This window comes from Lissotriton helveticus, chromosome 1_1 (genome assembly GCF_964261635.1).
Source record: "Lissotriton helveticus chromosome 1_1, aLisHel1.1, whole genome shotgun sequence".
Taxonomy (NCBI): Eukaryota; Metazoa; Chordata; class Amphibia; order Caudata; family Salamandridae; genus Lissotriton; species Lissotriton helveticus.
Window position 1 is genome coordinate 1386668996 of NC_136057.1, and position 20768 is coordinate 1386689763.

Here is a 20768-nt window from a genome sequence, read left to right on the forward strand (position 1 = left end):
ATATGTTCACCTCCTCTCTCCCCTCTCCATCCGCCCTTCTCATCTCTTTCTGGCCTCACCTCGACCTCGCACCTTATTTTCTTCAGGACAGTCTGGATGCTTCACAGCTCCTCTGGCCTCCCTGCCCCCTCCCCCCTGATCTCTTTCTTGCTCCTCTCCTCTCCAGCCTCCTTTTCCTCTATAGTCTCTTTCCACTCCCATCTCTTTTGAGTCTGTCTCTTCCACCTACATCCTCGCCCTTATCTCATCCACCCTCCTTTCACCACCTTCCATCCTTTTCTCCTGGTCCTTCTATCCAACTCTTTATCCTCTCACCCCCATCTCTTTCCTGCCCACTCCCCATGCTTCTCCATTTCTTCTATTTTTTGTGCCTTCTTCTCCTCTGATTGTACTCGTTTTTCGTGCCTTCTGCTCCTCTGAAGGCACTCATTTTCTTGCCTTCTGCTCCCCTGATTGCACTCGTTTTTTTCTTGCCTTCGGCTCCCCCACTCCATCCATCCATCCATCCATCCCCCCCACTCCATCCATCCATCCCCCCCATTTCATCCACCCCCCCACTCCATCCATCCCACTCCACCCATCCATCCCACTCCATCCATCCACCCCCCACTCCATCCATCATCCATCCATCCCCCCACTCCATCCATCCATCCCCCCACTCTATCCATCCATCCCCCCACTCTATCCATCCATCCATCCATCCATCCCCCCACTCCATCCATCCATCCCCCCAATCCACTCTATCCATCCATCCCCCCACTCTATCCATCCATCCATCCATCCCCCCACTCCATCCATCCATCCCCCCACTCCATCTATCCATCCCACTCCATCCATCCATCCCCCACTCCATCCATCCATCCACCCCCCCCACTCCATCCATCCATCCACCCCCCCACTCCATCCATCCATCCATCCCCCCACTCCAACCATCCATCATCCATCCCACTCCATCCATCCATCCATCCATCCATCCCACTCCATCCATCCATCCCACTCCACCCATCCATCCATCCCACTCTATCCATCCATCTATCCACCCCACTCCATCCATCCATCCATCCCCCCAATCCATCCATCCCCCCACTCCATCCATCCATCCCCCCACTCCATCCATCCATCTCACTCCATCCATCCATCCCCCCACTCCATCCATCCATCCATCCCACCCCATCCATCCATCCACCCCACTCCATCCATCCATCCCACTCCATCCATCCATCCCCCCCACTCCATCCATCCATCTCACTCCATCCATCCATCCATCCCCCCACTCCATCCATCCATCCATCCCCCCACTCCATCCATCCATACCCCCACTCCATCCATCCATCCCCCCACTCCATCCATCCATCCCCCGACTCCATCCATCCCTCCCCGCCCCACACTCCATCCCTCCCCCGCCCCACACTCCATCCCTCCCCCGCCCCACACCCCATCCCTCCTCCGCCCCACACTCCATCCCTCCCCCGCCCCACACTCCATCCCTCCCCCGCCCCACACTCCATCCCTCCCCTGCCCCACACTCCTTCCCTCCCCCGCCCCACACTGCATCCCTCGCCCACACTCCATCCCTCACCCACTATGCGCTACCACAGCATCACTGAACGCCACAGCATCACTCGTCGCCGCCACAACATCATTCAGAGCCACCACAGCATCAATCTGTGCAACCATTCAACAACAACTGATTCAAATATGTTCTCTCAATGTTTCAAACTTTATTACAAATGTCACAAAAAAATGTTAATATTTCACTTCTGTTCTTGTATTTTCATCACAATAAAATACACTAAACATAATCTTCCAAAAAGTTATTTGCAAAAGTTTAAGCTATTGCAATTAGAAATGACAATAACTTTTATTTAAGTATTAAATATTGGAAAAAATACAACCCATTGTTATTTTTAATATTAATACATCTAAGTCATGTAAATACAACACATATTGCATTACAAATGCTATAGGTGTCACGTTTGCAAAAGTTAACACTATTGGCATTGTAAATGACAAAGTTATTAATTTCGTTATTTTCAAAACAAAAACATAAATAAAAAATTTGTCATTTACAATACTAATACCCCTAACTTTACTAATGCGAGCCCTATTGCATTGCAAACGTATTATTTATAACATTTTTAAAAGATTGTGATTTGTCAGATCAATACATGTAAGACAGGGGAAAACTAAACATGTACCTTTACTAATGCCATAGATGTAACATTTGCTAAATGTATAGCTATTGGCATTTCAAATAACAAAATTAATACTTTTATAATTTGTAAAACATAAACAAAAATTAAAAAATATTTACATTTACCACACCAAAATCTTAAACTTTTCTATTGCGAGACCTATTGCATTTTCAATGCTTGTTTTTCTTTTAGCCATCTGGATCAGATGTGTTTTGCGGCACTCCGGTTCGAAACCCTTCGGTACGCAATCCACTCAACCCTTGGTATTGTTTCAAATGCGTTTCCCATCCCTTGCGTATCGAAAATCAGAACTTAGTCGGGTTGGAACACTCCAACTGCAGCCTTTGGGCCTAACCCGTTCGAGTTATCTTCCACTCGACACCAACTCCATCGAGTAATCCACTGATGGAACAGGCTTCGTTTCATTCTGCCCTAGGTGCTGCTCTAAATGTACATGCATCGTCCTTCACGAAGTCTGTAATCTGTGCCTCTCCCGAGAGCACAAAGAAGAGGTTTGTGACGCCTGTCGGTCATTTCGATCCAAGAAGACCTTACGGGACCATCTGGCTAGACGTAGAGCGGTCCAGAGTATTGAAGACACTCCTGATATCTTTAGAGAACAGGATATCAAACCGCAGGACATTAAGGTGTCCGCAGCTGAAGAGGAAGATACGTTCTTTGTTCAAGATTCTGAAATAGAACTGGCGTCCCATGATGTTCCACCTGGTCACGGTGCCATGAGTACCCAAACCCCCATTGCACATACAGAAGTCCGCTTCCACCAAACAAAAGGCTGCGGGGCCACCGCTGCCATCTGGCCATGGTAGGCATCGAGATTCGGCTCCGAATGCCCTGTTCTCCGGCTCGGCACCAAAAGCACAAGCAAAGCCTTCCGGCTCGAGCCAAGATACCACACCTTCTGCTCCTAAACCTTCGGTTCTGAAGGACAAGCAAGAGAAACCTGGTTCGGCTCTGACAATTTCAGCACTGAAACACAAATCTACTTCTCCAATGCTTCCGGAGCAGATTCTTGAAACCATGAAAGAGAGACTGGATACAAATAGAAAAAAATACATACATTATCCAGATTCTGGGCACATCATAACAAAGCATGTGCTACAACCATCCTCCAAAACAAAGATTCCTCGACTAGAGGACACTGGATATAAAATTACTGTAAAGAAGAAAAAGTAAATTGCTACCAATTACGTTCACCCTATTCTTCATTCCCCTCCACCCCCTCTTCACCTGTGCCTTTAGTCCCTTAATCACCAGGAAACCCTTTAAACATCACACCTCCGGGTTCTCCTCACACAGTCCTGGATGCATATGTAGGGATGACACTTATGAAGCACCACCAGACCCTTGGCATGACTACAATGTAGACCCACCAGGTGACACAGATACTGATCTTTATCCTGAAGAACCTTCACCTCCTGATGACAGCATCTCATATCACCAGTTAATAACCAGGGCATCTGCATACTATGCTGTCACCATACATAGAGAAGCTTTAGAGGAAAATGTTCTATTTGAAACATTAGGGGTTACACACAAAACATCAGTCCCTCCCACTGATAAAAAGTATGATGAAACATGCAGAGGATATTTTTAAGGACCCTGCATGTGTTCGCATTATAACACTTAGAAGTGAGAAAAAGTATAATCCCTCACCATCTGCCCCAATTTTTATCAGGGGTCAGCTTATACCAGAGAGCAAATTCACAAACCTAAGCAGATGCAACACCTCCAGACACAGTATCAAAATTAATAGCTGCCTAAGGCAGATACTGTATCCACCAGAAAAGCGTTACCGAAGGTAAGTAACTTGTTCTTTTGGACCACAAGTAGATGAAACATTGGAAAAGATGAAAGAGGATACTGAAGTAGCTAAATCTGTGGGAGCACTTCAGACACCTTCTAAAAGAGGTTTCTTTGTCGCTCATTCTATAGGAGAGGTTCAAAAACTACCTCCACAGATGCCTCCTCATCTTCATACTGGCCCCAAACTCAAATTCTCTCCCCTCTAGAGGGTTTTAAAGAGGAGGATAAGGGGGGTAACAACTCCAAAGGTAGAGGCACACCAACCCGTACCTCCCCCATCTCCCAACAAGCATTGACTTCAGAACAATTCCACCCGATCATCTTACACCGGTCTGGGGCACCTACAACTGTTTCTTCCGACTTTGCTACCAATAACGTCGGACAAGTGGGTGTTGGATATTATCCAACATGGTTATTGCCTGAAACTCACTAGCAATCCTCCCAATATCCCACCTCGCACCCACAGGTTCTCTATGGAGCACCAATAACTGTTGAAACAGAAAGTACAAGCGCTTTTAACAAAAGGAGCTTTAGAACCAGTTCCAAAACATCATGAAGGGTCAGCGGTTTACTGCCTTTACTTAGTAATCCCCAAAAAGTAGAGTTCTCTCCAGCCAATTTTAGATCCCATGCCTTTAAACCTATACATACTATCGGAGCACTTCCATATGGTCACACTTCAGTAAGTTCTTTCACTCTTACAGCACGCCAACTTTATGTAAGCACTAGACTTAAAGGACGCATATTTTCACATTCCGATTCACCTAGCACATCACAAATATCTCAGGAAAGCATTACCAATACAAAGAACTCCTGTTCAAGGTTACTACTGCACTCCGAGTATTCACCAAATGCTTCGCCGTGGTAGCAGCTCATTTAAGAAGACAACTGATTCATGTCTTCTCATAGCTAGACGATTGACTTATCAAAGCCAACACATACCACAGATGTCAACAACACACTCAAATTACCATAAATCCTCTACAAATAGTTGGGATTCACAGTCAGCACCCAAAAATCCCATCTTCAACCTTAACAGCTGCACATTATCTAGGAGCTATGCTCAACACTCAAACAGGTCTACCCTATCCAGATGCAGCCAGGATTCGAAAATTTCAAATATTCCTACCACAATTCCAAAGCAATTGGTGTCTGTCGGAACTTTCATGCAACTACTAGGGATGATGGCATCATGCATTACCATAGTGCCTCATGCAAGATTAAACATGCGTCCTCTACAGAAATGCATTGCACATCAATGGAAACCATCACAGGCTCAGTTACAAGATCTAGCGTTAGTTGACAGCCGCACCCCTTCGCTCTCTGCAGTGGTGGAACACACAATACTTTTCAAAGGGACGGCCCATTGTGGACCCTGTACCACAGATGTGCTAAAACAAGTGCATCCCTTACAGGGTGGATTGCCCACTTACAACACCTAATAGTTCAGGTACTATGGGACATCAAGCACCAAAGTCTCCACATCCTCTACCTGATCTTCAATCTGTTCACTTAGCGCTCAAAGTGTTTCTACCTCGCCTTATAGCCTAAGTTGTCCTAGTCCAGATGGACAATATACCAGCCATGTACTATGTTAAAAAACGGAGGGGTGGGCTCCCTACAGTTTCCACGCCTCTCTCAGACCATTTGGCAATGCATCACAAAATACAACTGCTAGCAGAACACTTTCCAGGGACAGACAACAACTTTCCCGACCTCCTCAGTGGGATGCGGCAACAAGTCCACGTGTTGGAACTCCACCCTCAAGCCCATCTCCCATACCGTGGGGATTTCCACAAATGGATCTCTTTGCAACAGCAGAGAACACAAAATGCCCAAACTTCACCTCAAGGTTCCCACTCACTCTATCCAAAGGCAATGCCCTATGGATGAATTGGTCAGGAATATTTGCCTATGCTTTTCTGCCTCTCCCTCTTCTTCCATTTCTGGTTCGGAAGCTCAGGCAGACATCTCTCAACCTCATTCTAGTGGCTTCCACCTAGGATCGTCAACCATGGTTCACCACAGTACTAGAACTCTCAGTAGTACTACACAAGAAGATTCACCTCACCCCAAAGCTTCTTACTCCGAACCATGGCAAAATCAGACATCCAAACCCCAAGGAGCCCAACCTAGCGATTTGGCTCCTAAAGTCATAGTTTGGACATCTAAATCTTTCACCAGACTGCATGACCATTCTTAAGGAAGCACTTAAACCTACCACTACAGCGTGCTATGCAGCTAAGTGGAAAGGGTTTGTTATCTACTATAATAACCAAACAATTGACCCACTCGATGCAGCTATGCAAAACCTTATTTGATCTCTTTTGCACCTCCAACGTTCAGGCCTTGCCTATATCTCCATACGTTTACACCTGGCAGCTGTGGCTGCTTATCTTCAATCCAGACATTTATCTTTATTCATTGTAACAGTTAGTAAAGCTTTCATGGAAGGCCTTAAAAGAGTGATATCACCAGACGTTCCACCTGCAACTGCTGGAACTTAATATTGTTCCAACAAGATTTATGGGTCCACCTTTTGAACCTTTACATAACTGTCCCCTCCAATTTCTCACTTGAAAGGTTGCTTTCTTAATTGCTAGCTCCTCACTAAGACATCTAAGTGAGCTTCAGGCACTAACAGTAGAAGAACCATTTTTTCAACTTCACAGAGATAGGGTGGTTCTTTGTACCAACCCAAAATTCCTTCCAAAGGTGGTGCCAGCTTTTCAGATTAATCAATTGGTTAAGCTCCCGGTTTTCTACCCTCAACCAGAATCTATAGCAGAGAGAGCTCTGCATACATTAGATCTCAAAAGAGCATTAATGTATTCTATTGACAGAACAAAGGGTTTTAACAGCACACATTTTTGTTGATTTTTGCTTCTGCCCCCCCCCCCTAGTTACAGGGAAAAACCCTGGACACCTATGGTCATTGCAATTTCTATTTGTAGTCCACATGCATGGGCATCGCTGTACTTGTGCTTAAGTACTCCATTCTCACCCTCTCACGGTAAAACAATCTAACAATGGAGATTATGCCCATGTGCATAATCGCCAAGAGGGCTGTCCCCCTACCTCGTGACTTGGGAGACTTTGCACTCTCTACTCTCTCTACTCTTTTTCTCTATACCTCTCTCTCCGCGCCACCAGGGGAACGAAAAGTCAATTGGACAATCAGCAAGGGGGAAGGGGGAACGCCAAAAGAAACGGAAGAAGAAGCAAGAATAAAATGAACAAACGGCTGCAAATCACAACTTGACACCCCCCCAGGGGGCCTTTTCCCTTGTCTTCAGGTATCGCCCATGTATATCCTGTATATCCTCTGCACCATGTAAATATAATTTTCAATAAAAATCTACTGAAATAGAAAAAACTACTTGCAAATATCCAGACCCAACACTAGATGGCAGGAGTATGCAAAGCATGTGAATCTACAGCTTGTCATGCCATGAACAGATGTTAGCAGGGTAAATAACATACTCCTTTTTGTATACCGTCTATTTGCTGTCTACTCTGTATCGCCTATTATTTTTCCTTTTGCCCCTTTTCTATATGCCCTTTCTTTTTGCCACCTTTTGTCCTTGCTTTGCTTCCAGTGCCCGATTTTTTTAACTTTCCTTCTTTCATATCTTCCTCCTTTTTTGCCTTCTTTCTGACCGCCTTCTCTTGTTACAGGTTTGTCCTCATCCTTTTTTCCTCTTCATTCTCTTGTTCGGCTCTATGCTGTTCTATCTCCTTTCTAAACATTTTTATCACCAACCTCCTGTTTCCTCTATTTATGCTCACAGGTGCTGCTGAGGGTAAAAGAGAACGAGCTTCAGTATCTGAAGCAAGAAGTGCACTGCCTGCGAGACGAACTTCACAATCTGCAAAAGGTCAGTCAAAGAGTTTGCCGACAGCACCAATGCTCATGTGTGGCAAACCCTGCTTTGGCCCTATAACATGGGAATCTCTTGCATTTGTTTCCACTCCCTCCGCGAATTAACCAATTGCTTGACGGTAATCTTAAATTGGTCTTCAGTCCAACTCTTCCTTGTTCTAGTCCATGTTCATGGGGCATCCGAAGGATCACTCTCTGGATATTGCCAACTTAGGTTGGACCTCTTGAAGTTCCTTTATTTTTGTACACTTTTTATACCTTTTCTTGAAAAAGAAAAGAAGTCTCCTCCCAGTGTCCTGTAAATCTGAGTACCCTTCCAAAATTATTTGTCATATCTTGTATTACCTCGATGGGACCCCTAGGAGCAGACACTGGAAGGGCTTCCAGATCTGGAATGGGATTGTTGGACTCCCGAGTAATCGGGAGTAGATGTAAGTCACTGGGTCGTTCATCTGTAATACCTCACCAGTCCTTGGTTCTTTATAAACTATCCAAACAGTATCAAACACGCTGTCACCAACTCGAGGCGCCATCTCTTAAGTTAAGCACAAATATGCATCCCTCCCAACAAGAGATAGCGCTGAGCACACAACGGCCCTAAACTGCAGTCACAGTCCAACTTTCTGGCCGTAGTGATTTACAGAGTTATTGTGGAGGAGGGGGGCTGCTTTGAACTCTGAAGTTGATAGGGGGAGTGAGCGGTCTCTCCATGAATTCATATTTATGAATACTTGATGCACTGTTAAACTATTGAAAAGAAGATGTTATATATTGTAATGTGGAACAGTACACTAAATGCATTACATTTCTAAATGAAATATGTTCTCTCAGACACATGAATGTATGAACTGCATTGAGATACCGAAGTAGAAAAACACAAGGATTAAGTCTGTAATTCATGGAAGCTGGGTGCAGCATACAGTATGCAAATTAAGAAATGGCAGTTCCTGTTATGTGGCACCACAGTATACTCTTACCACAACCTTAGCAATACCCGAATGGTGGAACTCCAGGGAAGCCATGCACACTTCCCTCCTGGCTACTGCCTGCCTCCAACCTGTATTTTTCACACAGATACGCTGCAGGTGTTTGACTGTTCCTGGTGTTTCATTGCATTACATTGTATTATAACATGTATATACAGTGTACTACCCCTTATGTGGGCCACTGAAGTACGTACCTATATGTGTAGGCAAGCTACTCCATGTAGGGTGTTTGATTGGAATGGTGGTGTGATCCTTTGTTGGAAGTATTTCCATGTCACGAATGAGGACCACTGAGATGCAGTTACTGTGCTTTAGGATGCAGTGTGTAGCAGTGTAGTGAATGATGAGGGGTGAGACACAGAGGCACCGTTTTACGGTTTTCAGTATGCTGGCTGCTTTGAAGCTCTGCCGGTCCCTTTATGGTACTTCTTATGGTTATGGTGTACTTAGTTGCTTACTACACTGGGTTGCCAGTCTGAGATTTTGTGTTGTTGTTTCCCTGAGGTGGCATAGTTGAAGGGTGAACAGAGTGGGGAGATCTACTGGAATGTGCATTTTTACTAGCATCCATTATCTGAGTGTCATTGTGAGATGTAAAGAGGTGGTCACTGTTTAAAGATATTTGGGGCTTGCAGTGGTGGATTAGATGAAAGTCTTCCGAATTGTCCAGCCGTGTGTGGTACAGATCTCTTCAGTCATTCCATGCCTGTTCATTTGGTGATCTGGTGGTTTGCAGCACAGTATGTCTTGTGTGAATATAAGTAGTATAAGTAACCATTGGACTGCCAGCCACTGAGTATTATGGTCTTGGTATTAGTTTGGGCCATAGATTGTTATATATGAAATTACATATCTATAAAATACCCTAGCGAACCATAGTTTAGCCCTTTTTAGCTTACCTGTATATTAAAAACAGTTTGCTGGTTGGGTTGTCTCCAGTCTGTGAGTTGTAAATTACGCTTGAGAGTTTGCCTGTCTTTTTGGGTTCTTTTGCCAGGATAAGAAGTAGTGTAGTTATCTGGGAAATAGCCATCATTTCACATGTATTCTGAAGTGTGTATGTTCCTGGGTGCTTTTAATGCTGGCTAGTAGCAAAAGGCAGCTTTTGATGTGAGTGGGAACTTGCCCTAATGACCACCAAGTCCAAGCCACAGAACCCTTTTGGCTGGGGCACAGCCATAATCGACTTCACCAGGTTTTTCATACAGATGTTATTGGCAAGCACTCTACTTTCTGCTCCTTTTGATACCTACCTTGTTTAGTGCAGGGGGTCTCCAACCTTTTTTGTAATAAGAACTACTTAAGTTCACAGAAAATGTTCCCAAACTACTAACATCATTAGTGTTGTAACAGTGACCACATCTGACAAGATTACATTAATGGTCCCCCTACAAGATTACTAGCAGTGATCTTTACGGTTCATCAGGTAGGGTTGCCAGCAGTAATGTAAAAAAGTCTTTGTCAATTTGGAATACCTCTTCAAGGGTAATACAAAAGTCACAGCTGCAGCGCCACTGCCCCCAAAGGTAATAATGTTAGTTATGCACCTGCGCGCCGGAGAGGCATCGAGGCCTGTGACGGTTACTTGGCGGCCTTCTCATCCACCCCAAATACTTTCTCTACTGATGAGGGAAACTATCCCGAAACCTGGGCCATGTCTCGGGTCTAGAGATCTTGGGAACAACAAGTACTTACTTGCACCAACTTTGGTGAACCAGTTACGAACTTTGTTTCAACTCTTCAGACTGCACGCACTTCACATACCAGAGTGCTTAGGGGCGATCCGGAGGAGAGGCTAGCGGTGTGCAATCCATCGTAGATTAATGTTAGTTATATATCTGTGTTAAATATATTTTGGAATTGTTAACAATTTTTCTCCAAACATCCGCTTAGGAGTTCAGAAAATAAGCACATTTGTCATAAATGGCATATCAACCAAGCAAAAGCTTCTAATTTAGTAAGGTGGACTTCAGACAAGAGAACTACTTGCAGGTAGCTGGAGAACTAACAGTAGATCATGAGCTACGCAGAGAAGCCTGGTTCAGTGCAACCAGATCCAAACTGCTCTGCACAACCGCAATTTACTCTGGCAGTATGTGAGACACCTAACTGACCTAATCATCCTCTGATCAGAGATAGAAAAACAGTATGACTTTTTGGGAGGGTCTTCGTGGCCCGACAAGAGGCTGGATTTCAATAAAAAAAGTAAGTGTATGATCATATAAAGTCATGTTGGGGGCAAAACCTGTAAACGCTTATGTATGGTGGACTTCCATTAATGAGAAAGGATTAAGTGCGGCCTTGCTTTTGGCAGTGAAGACAGTAGTTGGTGCTTTAACTCGTCGCAGGACTCCAGTGACTCGGATAGTGACTCCTAGTGTTCATTGTTGGCCATTTTGACGCACCATGACGTATACCGATTGTGCGTCCGTTTCCAGCCTCCTTTGTTCTAAAACAATGGCAAAGAAGCTTGATTTACCTCCTAGACCAAAGGCTCCAAATGTAATTTATATAAGGTATAGCATTGTTCCCAGCAAAGGGAAATAGAAATTAACCTGTGTGTGCAGGAGCCTGCTTCTTCATCCCATCAGCTCTATAGAAATGGTATGATTAGTGATGTGCACACCACTGCCATGAGTAGTGATCCAATTGGTGAATTGGAGGGTAGAAAACCTATTGTGCGTTCATTACTACTAGCCACAAAACTAAATTTTAATGGCAGTGAACAAAGTCTTATATTTTGTTTTTAATTTAGTTTTTGAAATTTATTTTGCTTATTTTTATTTTGCGATCAATGCTTACATCATAGATTACTACAAACAGAGTCAGGCTGCCAATGTACAGTGCCGTGTTGAAGCAAATATCAGAGTCTGCAGGGTCCGTGGACAAATGCATCCACTCCAGGGATTTTTGTCTGTCCTTTGGGCCACATGGTTGAATCCCAGCCTTTCATCCTTCTGCGGTTGGTTGCAACTAGTAGCTTTGTGTTGGGTAACAATAAACCTCTTATTTCTGTGCCCAGATAAATTTCAGGTTGAAAACGGGCTTCGCAAATAAACATGTTATATGACATACCCTTTAAATCAACAGATCATAAGAGATACATGGTTTGTCTTAGAAAAACTTAAATTGAGCATAACATTTTAGACCAGATGTGCCTTGGACCACCACTGTTCTCTTCTCTGTAGTTTGAATAACTCATCCTAGACTACAATGGAACCTGACAGGGTTTATTGGGAGTACTTCCACTTATTGCCTGATGACCGTTCCCTGCTATGAAGCAGAGGGTGGTCAGTTTCAGAGTCCAGGTTTAAAATTAAAATGTAATTTTACTCATCGAAATCAGTTTGGATTCCAGCTTCAAAAGCATGGAGTAAAATCCTCTCACTTTAAAAGAATAACTAAAAACGTGTTTGTGGACCATAGACCATAGCCACTCTTGTTTCACAGGCCCAAGAGTTTGGAGGTATTTGGATGTGTGGTTTTGTGGTTAATTGCATGGTAATTGCCTAAAGTGTTCTGTTGCTTTCACATCTTAGGACAAGCGCACGGCTTCTGAGAAGTACAATGATATCTATGTGGAGCTGAACAACATAAAGAGCCGCTCGGAGCGGGAGATCGAGCAGCTAAAGGAGCACCTGCGACTTGCCATGGTTGCACTACAGGAAGAGGCAGCGATCAGCAACAGCATTGGAGACTAAAGGGTGAGAGGAGAGCAAGTGGCAGTATTGTAGGCTACTTTGTAGGCATTGACATATTTTGTGTGTGGAGGGGTGATAGGACAAGGGAGTTTGAATGCAGAGCATGGAGGGCAGTATGAGTTATTTGATGTGCTACATACAGGATGAGGGTGGAGGAGACTCACACCTACAGTTATCCTGTGTCCTTCCTGTAAAACCTGCCAATATTAGGGGTAGCTGGGGTTGGATGATGAAGATTAAAAATATTTGACTGGTCTCTAGGCTGGTGTCTGTGCTTTAGTTGCATGGGTGCAAGCCGAATTAGGCCTACCTCTAGTGGATTTGAATGAGAACGAACCACTCTTGAGATGCAGAATATCCTTAGACAAGTTAGACTAGTGTATGCATGTGCTATTAGCATACTGCAAAAAAGCAGTGTAGTGATTTAGTGTCAAAGGCAAAGATACACTCAATGAGTGATTGGAGAGGTAAGAGGGATCGTGGAGCAGAAGGTTATTGCATTGTCATGTTCTTTAAAGCATCTTCAACTGTTCCTAATTTGCACTGTGTTGGGCGTTCCTGATGAATACAGTGATATTGGTCCAGACCCTAATGCATAGATGGGAGGGAGGGAGGGGGTGGGGTGAGAATCACCTTATTCTGTTTTGTTTAGGGGGCGTGGGGGGCATTTTGTTGAGCCATAGAGAAGGGATTTGCCACCAATCGGATGCAGGAGAGGGGCTTGACCAGCAGTTCTGAAGTTACTTTCTTGGAGGAGAGGTTTCATTTTGTGTAGTAGAAAGAGCTGAAACAAGGGCACATCTATTTTTCTTGTTATCATTCCTTGATGGCGGGTTCTGTTTTCAGGGTGAATCCCAGTGACCTGACATTGGGTTAAAGTTAGGGATCGATTAATTCCAGCATGATGCCATTGAGGGAGGTTTTGACTAGTTTTTCTTGGCAGATTTCAGGAACTCTGTGTTTGTTGGGAGGGGGGGGAGGGGGGGAGGATTTTGGCTTCTGGATGGAGGCAGACACCCATGTCTGGGTGAGTGCAGGCAGTGATTGAGGCATATAGTGTGCCTGGACATGGGGACACTTTGAAATAGAATTATCAGTGAGCGAGAACCCTAAGCGACTCTATGTAGAGGCGAAGATGAGGGAATACAAGATGAAACTCAGGCGGACTCTGCTTGTGATGGGTATCTTCTGGGCCTAGGGGTGCTTGTATTGAACCAGTTGGCGTCAGTTGGATGGGTAGGAGGAGAACATGTGAAGGACATTGCCAATGAATCGCTTTCAAGACTTGATTATCAAGACCCCCCAGGATATAGCGGCATGGATTAGCAAATTTAGCGGCACAAAAATGGAAATTTAGTGGCATTTTTTAGGCACTTTATTTTACTCATAATCATTCATTCTCGCGAAATCCTGGAGGGTCTGACATTAACTTCAGCCCCTGGGAGGTGTTTTAGCCCACAGCGACCTCACTCAGCTCAAGTTCGTCCCCGGTTGTACTCCGTGTTGCTGCTCTCCCACCATTCTATATCCATGCCTTTCTTCATGGTGTTACCTATTCTACATTAACCCGGTCTTAGGGGCATCATGTTCTCACTCCTCGCGTAGAACGTGTCTTACTTTACAGCATGTGTATCTACAGCACACATGCCTCGAACGGATTGCTATTTACCCTGTAGGCATCTTTTCTTGGCATGTAGTGCTGTAGATTTACGTTCACCTCCCCCGCCCCAAAAAGTCCTGTGTAGGTTGTAGTTTACATATTTTACATGACATTCCTTGTATGGATATCACATTACTGATTCCTAGTACAATTCCATTCTCACCTATCTGCTAAAAAACAACCTGGCAATGGAGTGTTTCTGGGGTGACCGTGATCCAGCGCTCTCACCAAAATATTGCACAAATGACACTATCTACTACCACAAAACTTACACTACAACACTAGGCCCATAACAACAATAGAGCGCTTGAATCATGAGGCGATAAGATCTAAATATAGTTGTTTAAACTATCTGCAATAATCAAGACCAGCTTGTCATTTTAGAAAGTTTATTTCAACATATCTAGAAAAACTTAGGTTTTGGTATTTTATTAAACAAGCATTAGAAAATGTCATAAAGAAAGATTTATTCAGTATTAATAAAAAAAAAAGCATAAATCAAGAATTATTATTCATTAACAGGAATAAGTAAAATTAAGCATTTCCCAAAATCCTAACTATATCTCTGTCTCTACCCTCATCTCCTAGTAATAAAGTAATTAATAAAAACTCCTGTCCTCACGTGTAAAGTCCATCAGCATAACATCGTCCTCCAGAATTCTCGAGCGTAAGCCAACTATGTGTTCTCTGAACCTATTCTTATACCCTAATTTTAGCTGAGCTAACTATTTTTCACATTCCAGCAGACGAATTCTAGTTCTCCATTGGCTGAGCCACCTCGTACCACAGTAAACTGTGACACCTCCTTCTTACATGCCCGGGCAAATTCACTAGTCCATTGTTCATTTAGAAGTCTTGGCAGCTTCTCCTTAGGCTGCTACATTTTGTAGCGACAGCTTCCTTTTTAACCTTGAGCTAGACAGCTCTGAACTCCCGTGGCACGTTAGCAAACGTTAGCAAATTTCTCCAAAAAGTCATCTTTTTAGCAGTTCAATCCAAAACCTTTCAAAATAAAAGCTCAGAGGCCTTTTCCATCCTTCTTGGAATTATTTTCACTTGAGCCATTTTCATCATTAGGCCTCTTTCAGAAAGCGTCAATTTTCTGCGCCACCTTCCCTGCGTCACTTTTAAAAGGGTACTATTTTCCTGCAGCCATCTCTAAGCTTCACTTGTAAAACTATTATATAAACAAACACAAAGAATAATTAATGAAAGAAATACAGTTTGTTCTGTTGCCTCCCATCATTGCTAATAATTAATCCATTAGTCTAAATTACCTAGCAGTAAAGCACAAATAAAGCAGCATTTTATATCTACCAGTTTTCATAAATCCAGCAGGGTTCTTTATGCACCTATAAAGAATATAGTGACACCACATAGACAAGGGAAGCAAAATAAGCACATGCCATTATTTAAAAACAGCTGCTATTAGTTATGACATGACAATAGACAAGATTAATGTATTATTTTCCACATACATAAGAATGCAACATAATGCACATTTATGAGCACATATGTTAGTTTCCCGCGTGTTCTGTAATGTAATGTATCTTTAAACTAGATTGAATTATTATACACACAGCACAAATTGTTAGCATTATTAATTTATTTATGGAAGTGTGACTTCATGGGTTTAAACAAATTTTTGTTTTCTATCCCGCTCCATCAACTCCCTCATCTGGTGATTAACAAATCACCACACCAGCACCCAAAATTTTAGCAAAGATTTTATCTAAGATGAACATGATTCAATTTCACCTGTGTTAGTATTTCTAAAGACTTATCTCATCAGTTTATCTACAATTCTCATATTGAGTTTTAAGAAACCCCTCTAGTTCTATTTCATTCTCTTGTGTATCATACAACTGAGCTTCAGCAAAAGTGTTGCAAAAACTATAACTAATAAAATGTCAGTATCTTGCTTGTCATATTAACCTAAAACTTCTCCTTGTAAATTTCAAAAAAGAACAATAACCTAAATTAACCAAAGCAGAATTATGTTTTCATTAAGCTTGCAAAGAAAAATAAAACAAAAATTTTAAAAATGTTACCTACATTTTCTAAAAATTTCTAACACCCCCCTTTTTCAATTTTTTTTTTTTTTTTTTTTTTTTTTTTTTTATACTCTTTAAACCTTCTAACAGTTTTTCTTCGACCTAATGTCACAAATTTTTCAGCTGACATAATTTCTTCGACCTTGTGTCACCTAACAAGATTTCTTCAGCCTTATGCCAAAAACAAAAAACCTAAAATTTAACAGGTATGCACTTCAATCATTGTCACTTTTGTTTTCAATCTCTTTCTGACTATGATTATTCACCTCTATTACAGGTATTACTTCAATTTTCTTTCCTGCCTCACTTTTCTTTGATCTGTATCTCAATTTGAATTTTAGGCCTTCATTTTCTTCTGGCCAGTTATCACTTTTTCTTAGAAATTTCTTCTTTTGCTTGGTTACATTACATTCTGTTCTCCAAGCTCCTTTTCTGAATTTTCTTATCTGAGAATCTTCATCACTTTCATCAGTTTCAGTGTCAGAAATTTCAACTTCAGACTCAGGTACTTCTTTACTCGGCAACTTCACTCCGTTAGGAACGTCATCTTTGTAGCTGGTACTTGGCAATTCATTTTCTTCTTCAATTACCTTCAACTTCCCAGTTTCAGAATTCCTGTTCCTGCTTTCAGAGCTACTTTTCTGCTTTTCAATACTCTCCTGGTCTTGAATCACAATCTGATCACATTCTTCTTCTGCTTCTTTTTCTGGCAGATTTCCATCATTTTCTGAGTCTTCTGTCACAACTTTCAAGTCTTCTTCAATCAAGGCTTGTTTTCTTTTCGTGTTCTCCAGATATCGACCAACTTGTCGACCTTCAAGATCTGGATTCTCTTCAGGCTCTTCTTCAGAATCTGAATCATCAATTGTGACACTATTCTCGTCAGGATTTTCAGGTGTAGATACACGAAAAGTATGGCCAGTGTCAATCCACCTCTTCAGTCTTTTGCACTTCTCTGCATTTGTTGTAACAAGACTGACTAGCCTCCTTTTCTGCCACCTTGGCACTAGAGAATTTCTTTTTAGACGAACCTTTTTCCTTATTCTTTTTCCTGGTAACAGATCAAATACTTGCTCTTTTTCTCTTGTTTGCACTTCAGTTTCATTTTCATCAGACACAGAAATCATTTCATCTGATAAATTCCTGCAGTTCTCCAAATTGATGCTATCATTGATAGGCATCTTTCTCTTCTCTGGTATGAATGACTGTCTCATGACCTTGTCCATCTTAATCTCACGTGGACTTAAATCTGTCTTTTTATCAGTAGTATTTCTCAAAAACATCAAAACAAGTGGAAGAACATCTGTCCACTTTGTACCTGCAGCTAGGCACATTTTTGCATCTCTGTCTTTTATAGTATCGTTCTCATGCTCCTCAACATCTGAAATTTCTAGTCTATGTGTACATTGGAGCAATCTGTTTTCAATATGTTTTCTGCCATCTGATAACTTAGCAACAGTAATTTCATCATCATGTCGCATCTGAAAGGTTTCGAACCATTTTGTAATCAAACAGAAAATCACAAAAATGTAGCACAATTTATCATGTAGTGACATCTCACAGAAATCCATTTGTAATTTGGTCAATGAACCACTCTCCTGTAATTCAGTTCCCAATCTCATAATTGTTCTCTTAATTGTGTCTACTTGCAGATAAGTCAGACACCTCTGGTAAAGAAATTCTGCAATTTTATGGTACATTCTGTCCATATCAGTAATTATGCTATTTGGTAAAACTACTCTGTCATCTTTGTGTATCCAAATCTCATCCTCATCTCGCTGTCTAAAATTTGCTCTTAACCATGTGTTTCTCAACCATGTGTTTTTCTCCTCATGAGTTGCATCATCTCGTAAGTCTTTGATTACCTGCCATGTTTCAACTACAGATGTTAGTATTAGTGAACTCAAAGCATGTTCATCATTCATTTTGTATGCTGCACACATCACGACAGCAAACCTTTCTGCCAATTGAATATCATCAATCAATCTTTTAATTAAATTTGCATTTCTGAAAAGTGAACCTGCAGAAGTCAATGTTTCAATCTGTTGATCAATTGTATCCTTTATTTTAATGTCTTCACTCAAAAGAACATCATTTTTATTCCAACATTCTGGAAGTGCATTTAATCCTTTTGGACTGTTTTCCTGTTCTTTATTTAATCCTGTATCTGTTTTGTCTGACTGTTCATTAACAAAAATTTGTAATGGCAATGAAGCCATGTCATTCTGCTGAACCATTACCTGTCGCTGTATTTGTAGCTCTTCATTCAGCTTATTTATTTCAATCTCCTTTTCCTTTGAGCATAATTTTGACTCGTCTGACTGTTTCAAATCAATCAGATCAGTATCAGACTTCTCACTTACCAGAACTGAAGTCATCTCTGTTTCTTGCTGATCTGTAGTCCCTACTAATTCAATCTCAAGTACAATGGAATAAACCTTTTCAATTAATGGGACTTTTAAAACTGCGGAATTAATTTCATCTTTTCCCAGCACATGGACTATCTCTGTTTCCATAATTTTCATGGACTCCTTTAAATCATTTGGTGAATTCACATGATCAGGAATATTAATTCCAGAAGTACCAAGCATCTCATCATGCTTTTCTGTTGCATCATTTTTAGTAGAAGTCAGAGCTGGCACTTTATCAGTTTGATCTGACACTTTTGGCGTTACATTAATCTGCTCTGGCGGTCTTCTTGTATTCCTGTTCTGATCCATATTTACAACATCAATTGTACACTGATCTCTATTTTCTACTCTGACATCTTTATTATTTATTTTCACTAATTTTGGAATCTTTAATTTATTCTCACATTTAGCAACAACCTTTTTCATTTTCTTATATAAGGAAGACATTTTCTTTAATTAATTTGGTAAATGTACTTTCTAAATTTGCCTTGCAGCGTTTGCTGATCAATTAATTAATTAATTTAAAACTATCAGGTGTAGAAAACCTTATAACTTGGTCAATTTAATATTTCTCTAATTTACCTGTATCACTAAATTTAATTTAACCTGTAAAGAAAAATATCAATTTGCAAAAACAATAGCGACGCAAAATATTTATTTATACCAACATATAATCACATGTGTTTTTTTAATTGTACTTAATTTTTACTTACACACCTTCTGCAACATATACCTGTGAAAAAGAAAACCTAATCTATTTGCTTTAATTTACATATAATGTCTTGCTTGTAAATAACCTTAAAACTCCTTATCAATAAAATGTAATAAAATTTTACTATGACATTCTAATAAATTGTGAATAATAGAAGGATGGAAAATTTCAAAACAGTAATATTTATTTTATGCAAATCTACTCAGCAAACAATATTCACAGTATCAGTCTTTAAAAACAATGGTGTGATTAAAACAAAAGCGGATACCCAGCTAATTACATCATTATAAATGCTTTGGTCAATCAATGTACTGCCTTATTTCCAGACACTTTTATCTAATCAATGTACAGCAAACCCTCCCCTCTTGGACACACTCTATCATTGCAGACCTCTTTCTCCTCTCTGTATAAAACAACCTCTGGAATCAATCAATTTACATTTCAAAACTCTGTGTATTAACATTAATGTTAGAGCAGTAGTAAACAACGTTCATCGATCATCTACAAAGATGCCTCGGCCAATCCTAGCACTTTATCTCTAAATACATAGGCCAATCAGAGCATTGCTTTTCTTTGATATTCTGAATACCTCAACCTATCAGAGCACGGCGGCGCGCATCGGCCAATCACAGCATAACAGCTGAAACACTCGACCAATCACAGCACAACTATTGCTGTGACGCATGCTGCCATTGCTGCAGTCTCTCTCCCACTCTCTCCCTCGCGCGCCTGCCACACACCAGCTGCAACTTAAAAACAATAGTGCGACTAGGAAGGAAATCCAAAACGGGAATATTTACTTTGTTATCACTTATGAAATTTTATTCTAGTGTACTCGCTCGTTTATACTATCTACTACATGCCTCCCTCTTATAGCATCAACACGTTGAGGGAAAGATGCTAGTTGATAGTTGATGGTGAAACGGTGTTTTATTATTATTTTCAAAACATCTACACTTCTTCGGTAAGCACAAAGCCCATACACGACCCTCAACCAATCCGGTCGCGGCCCCTACAAACTCACGAAGCCTTGTCCAATCAGAGGGCGGCTTCTGCTATGACGCGACGATGTTCTCACCTATGGCAGCGCGGCGGTAGGCGCTGCAGCTGTTCTCTCTCCCCTCTCCCTCGCTATTATGTATAATTTTTATTTCAATGTGCAATTACTTTTATTTTATTTAAAGTGTAGTTTGCTTAACGCGTCAAGGAAAAAGATGCCAAAACGATGATTTATATCCTTTTTCAAGCACCTACACGTATTTCATAGAGCCTCGCTCAATCAGAGCGGGGCTCACAGAGCCTTAACCAATAGGGTCGCGGCCCTGGTATGACGCTACGCGTC

The 20768-nt window shown here is 41.6% G+C and overlaps 1 protein-coding gene across 3 annotated transcripts in view; it reads left to right on the plus strand.

The window, feature by feature from the left end:
* Nucleotides 1–20768, plus strand: part of TRIOBP (TRIO and F-actin binding protein) — a 246669-nt gene that overhangs the window by 198234 nt on the left and 27667 nt on the right. For all 3 annotated transcript variants that reach the window (XM_078684096.1, XM_078684100.1, XM_078684103.1), the window contains exons 12-13: nucleotides 7811–7897; nucleotides 12428–12592. In XM_078684096.1, coding sequence (XP_078540222.1) covers nucleotides 7811–7897; nucleotides 12428–12589 — 249 coding nt within the window. In that variant the 3' untranslated portion in view covers nucleotides 12590–12592. The remainder of the gene's footprint in view (nucleotides 1–7810; nucleotides 7898–12427; nucleotides 12593–20768) is intronic.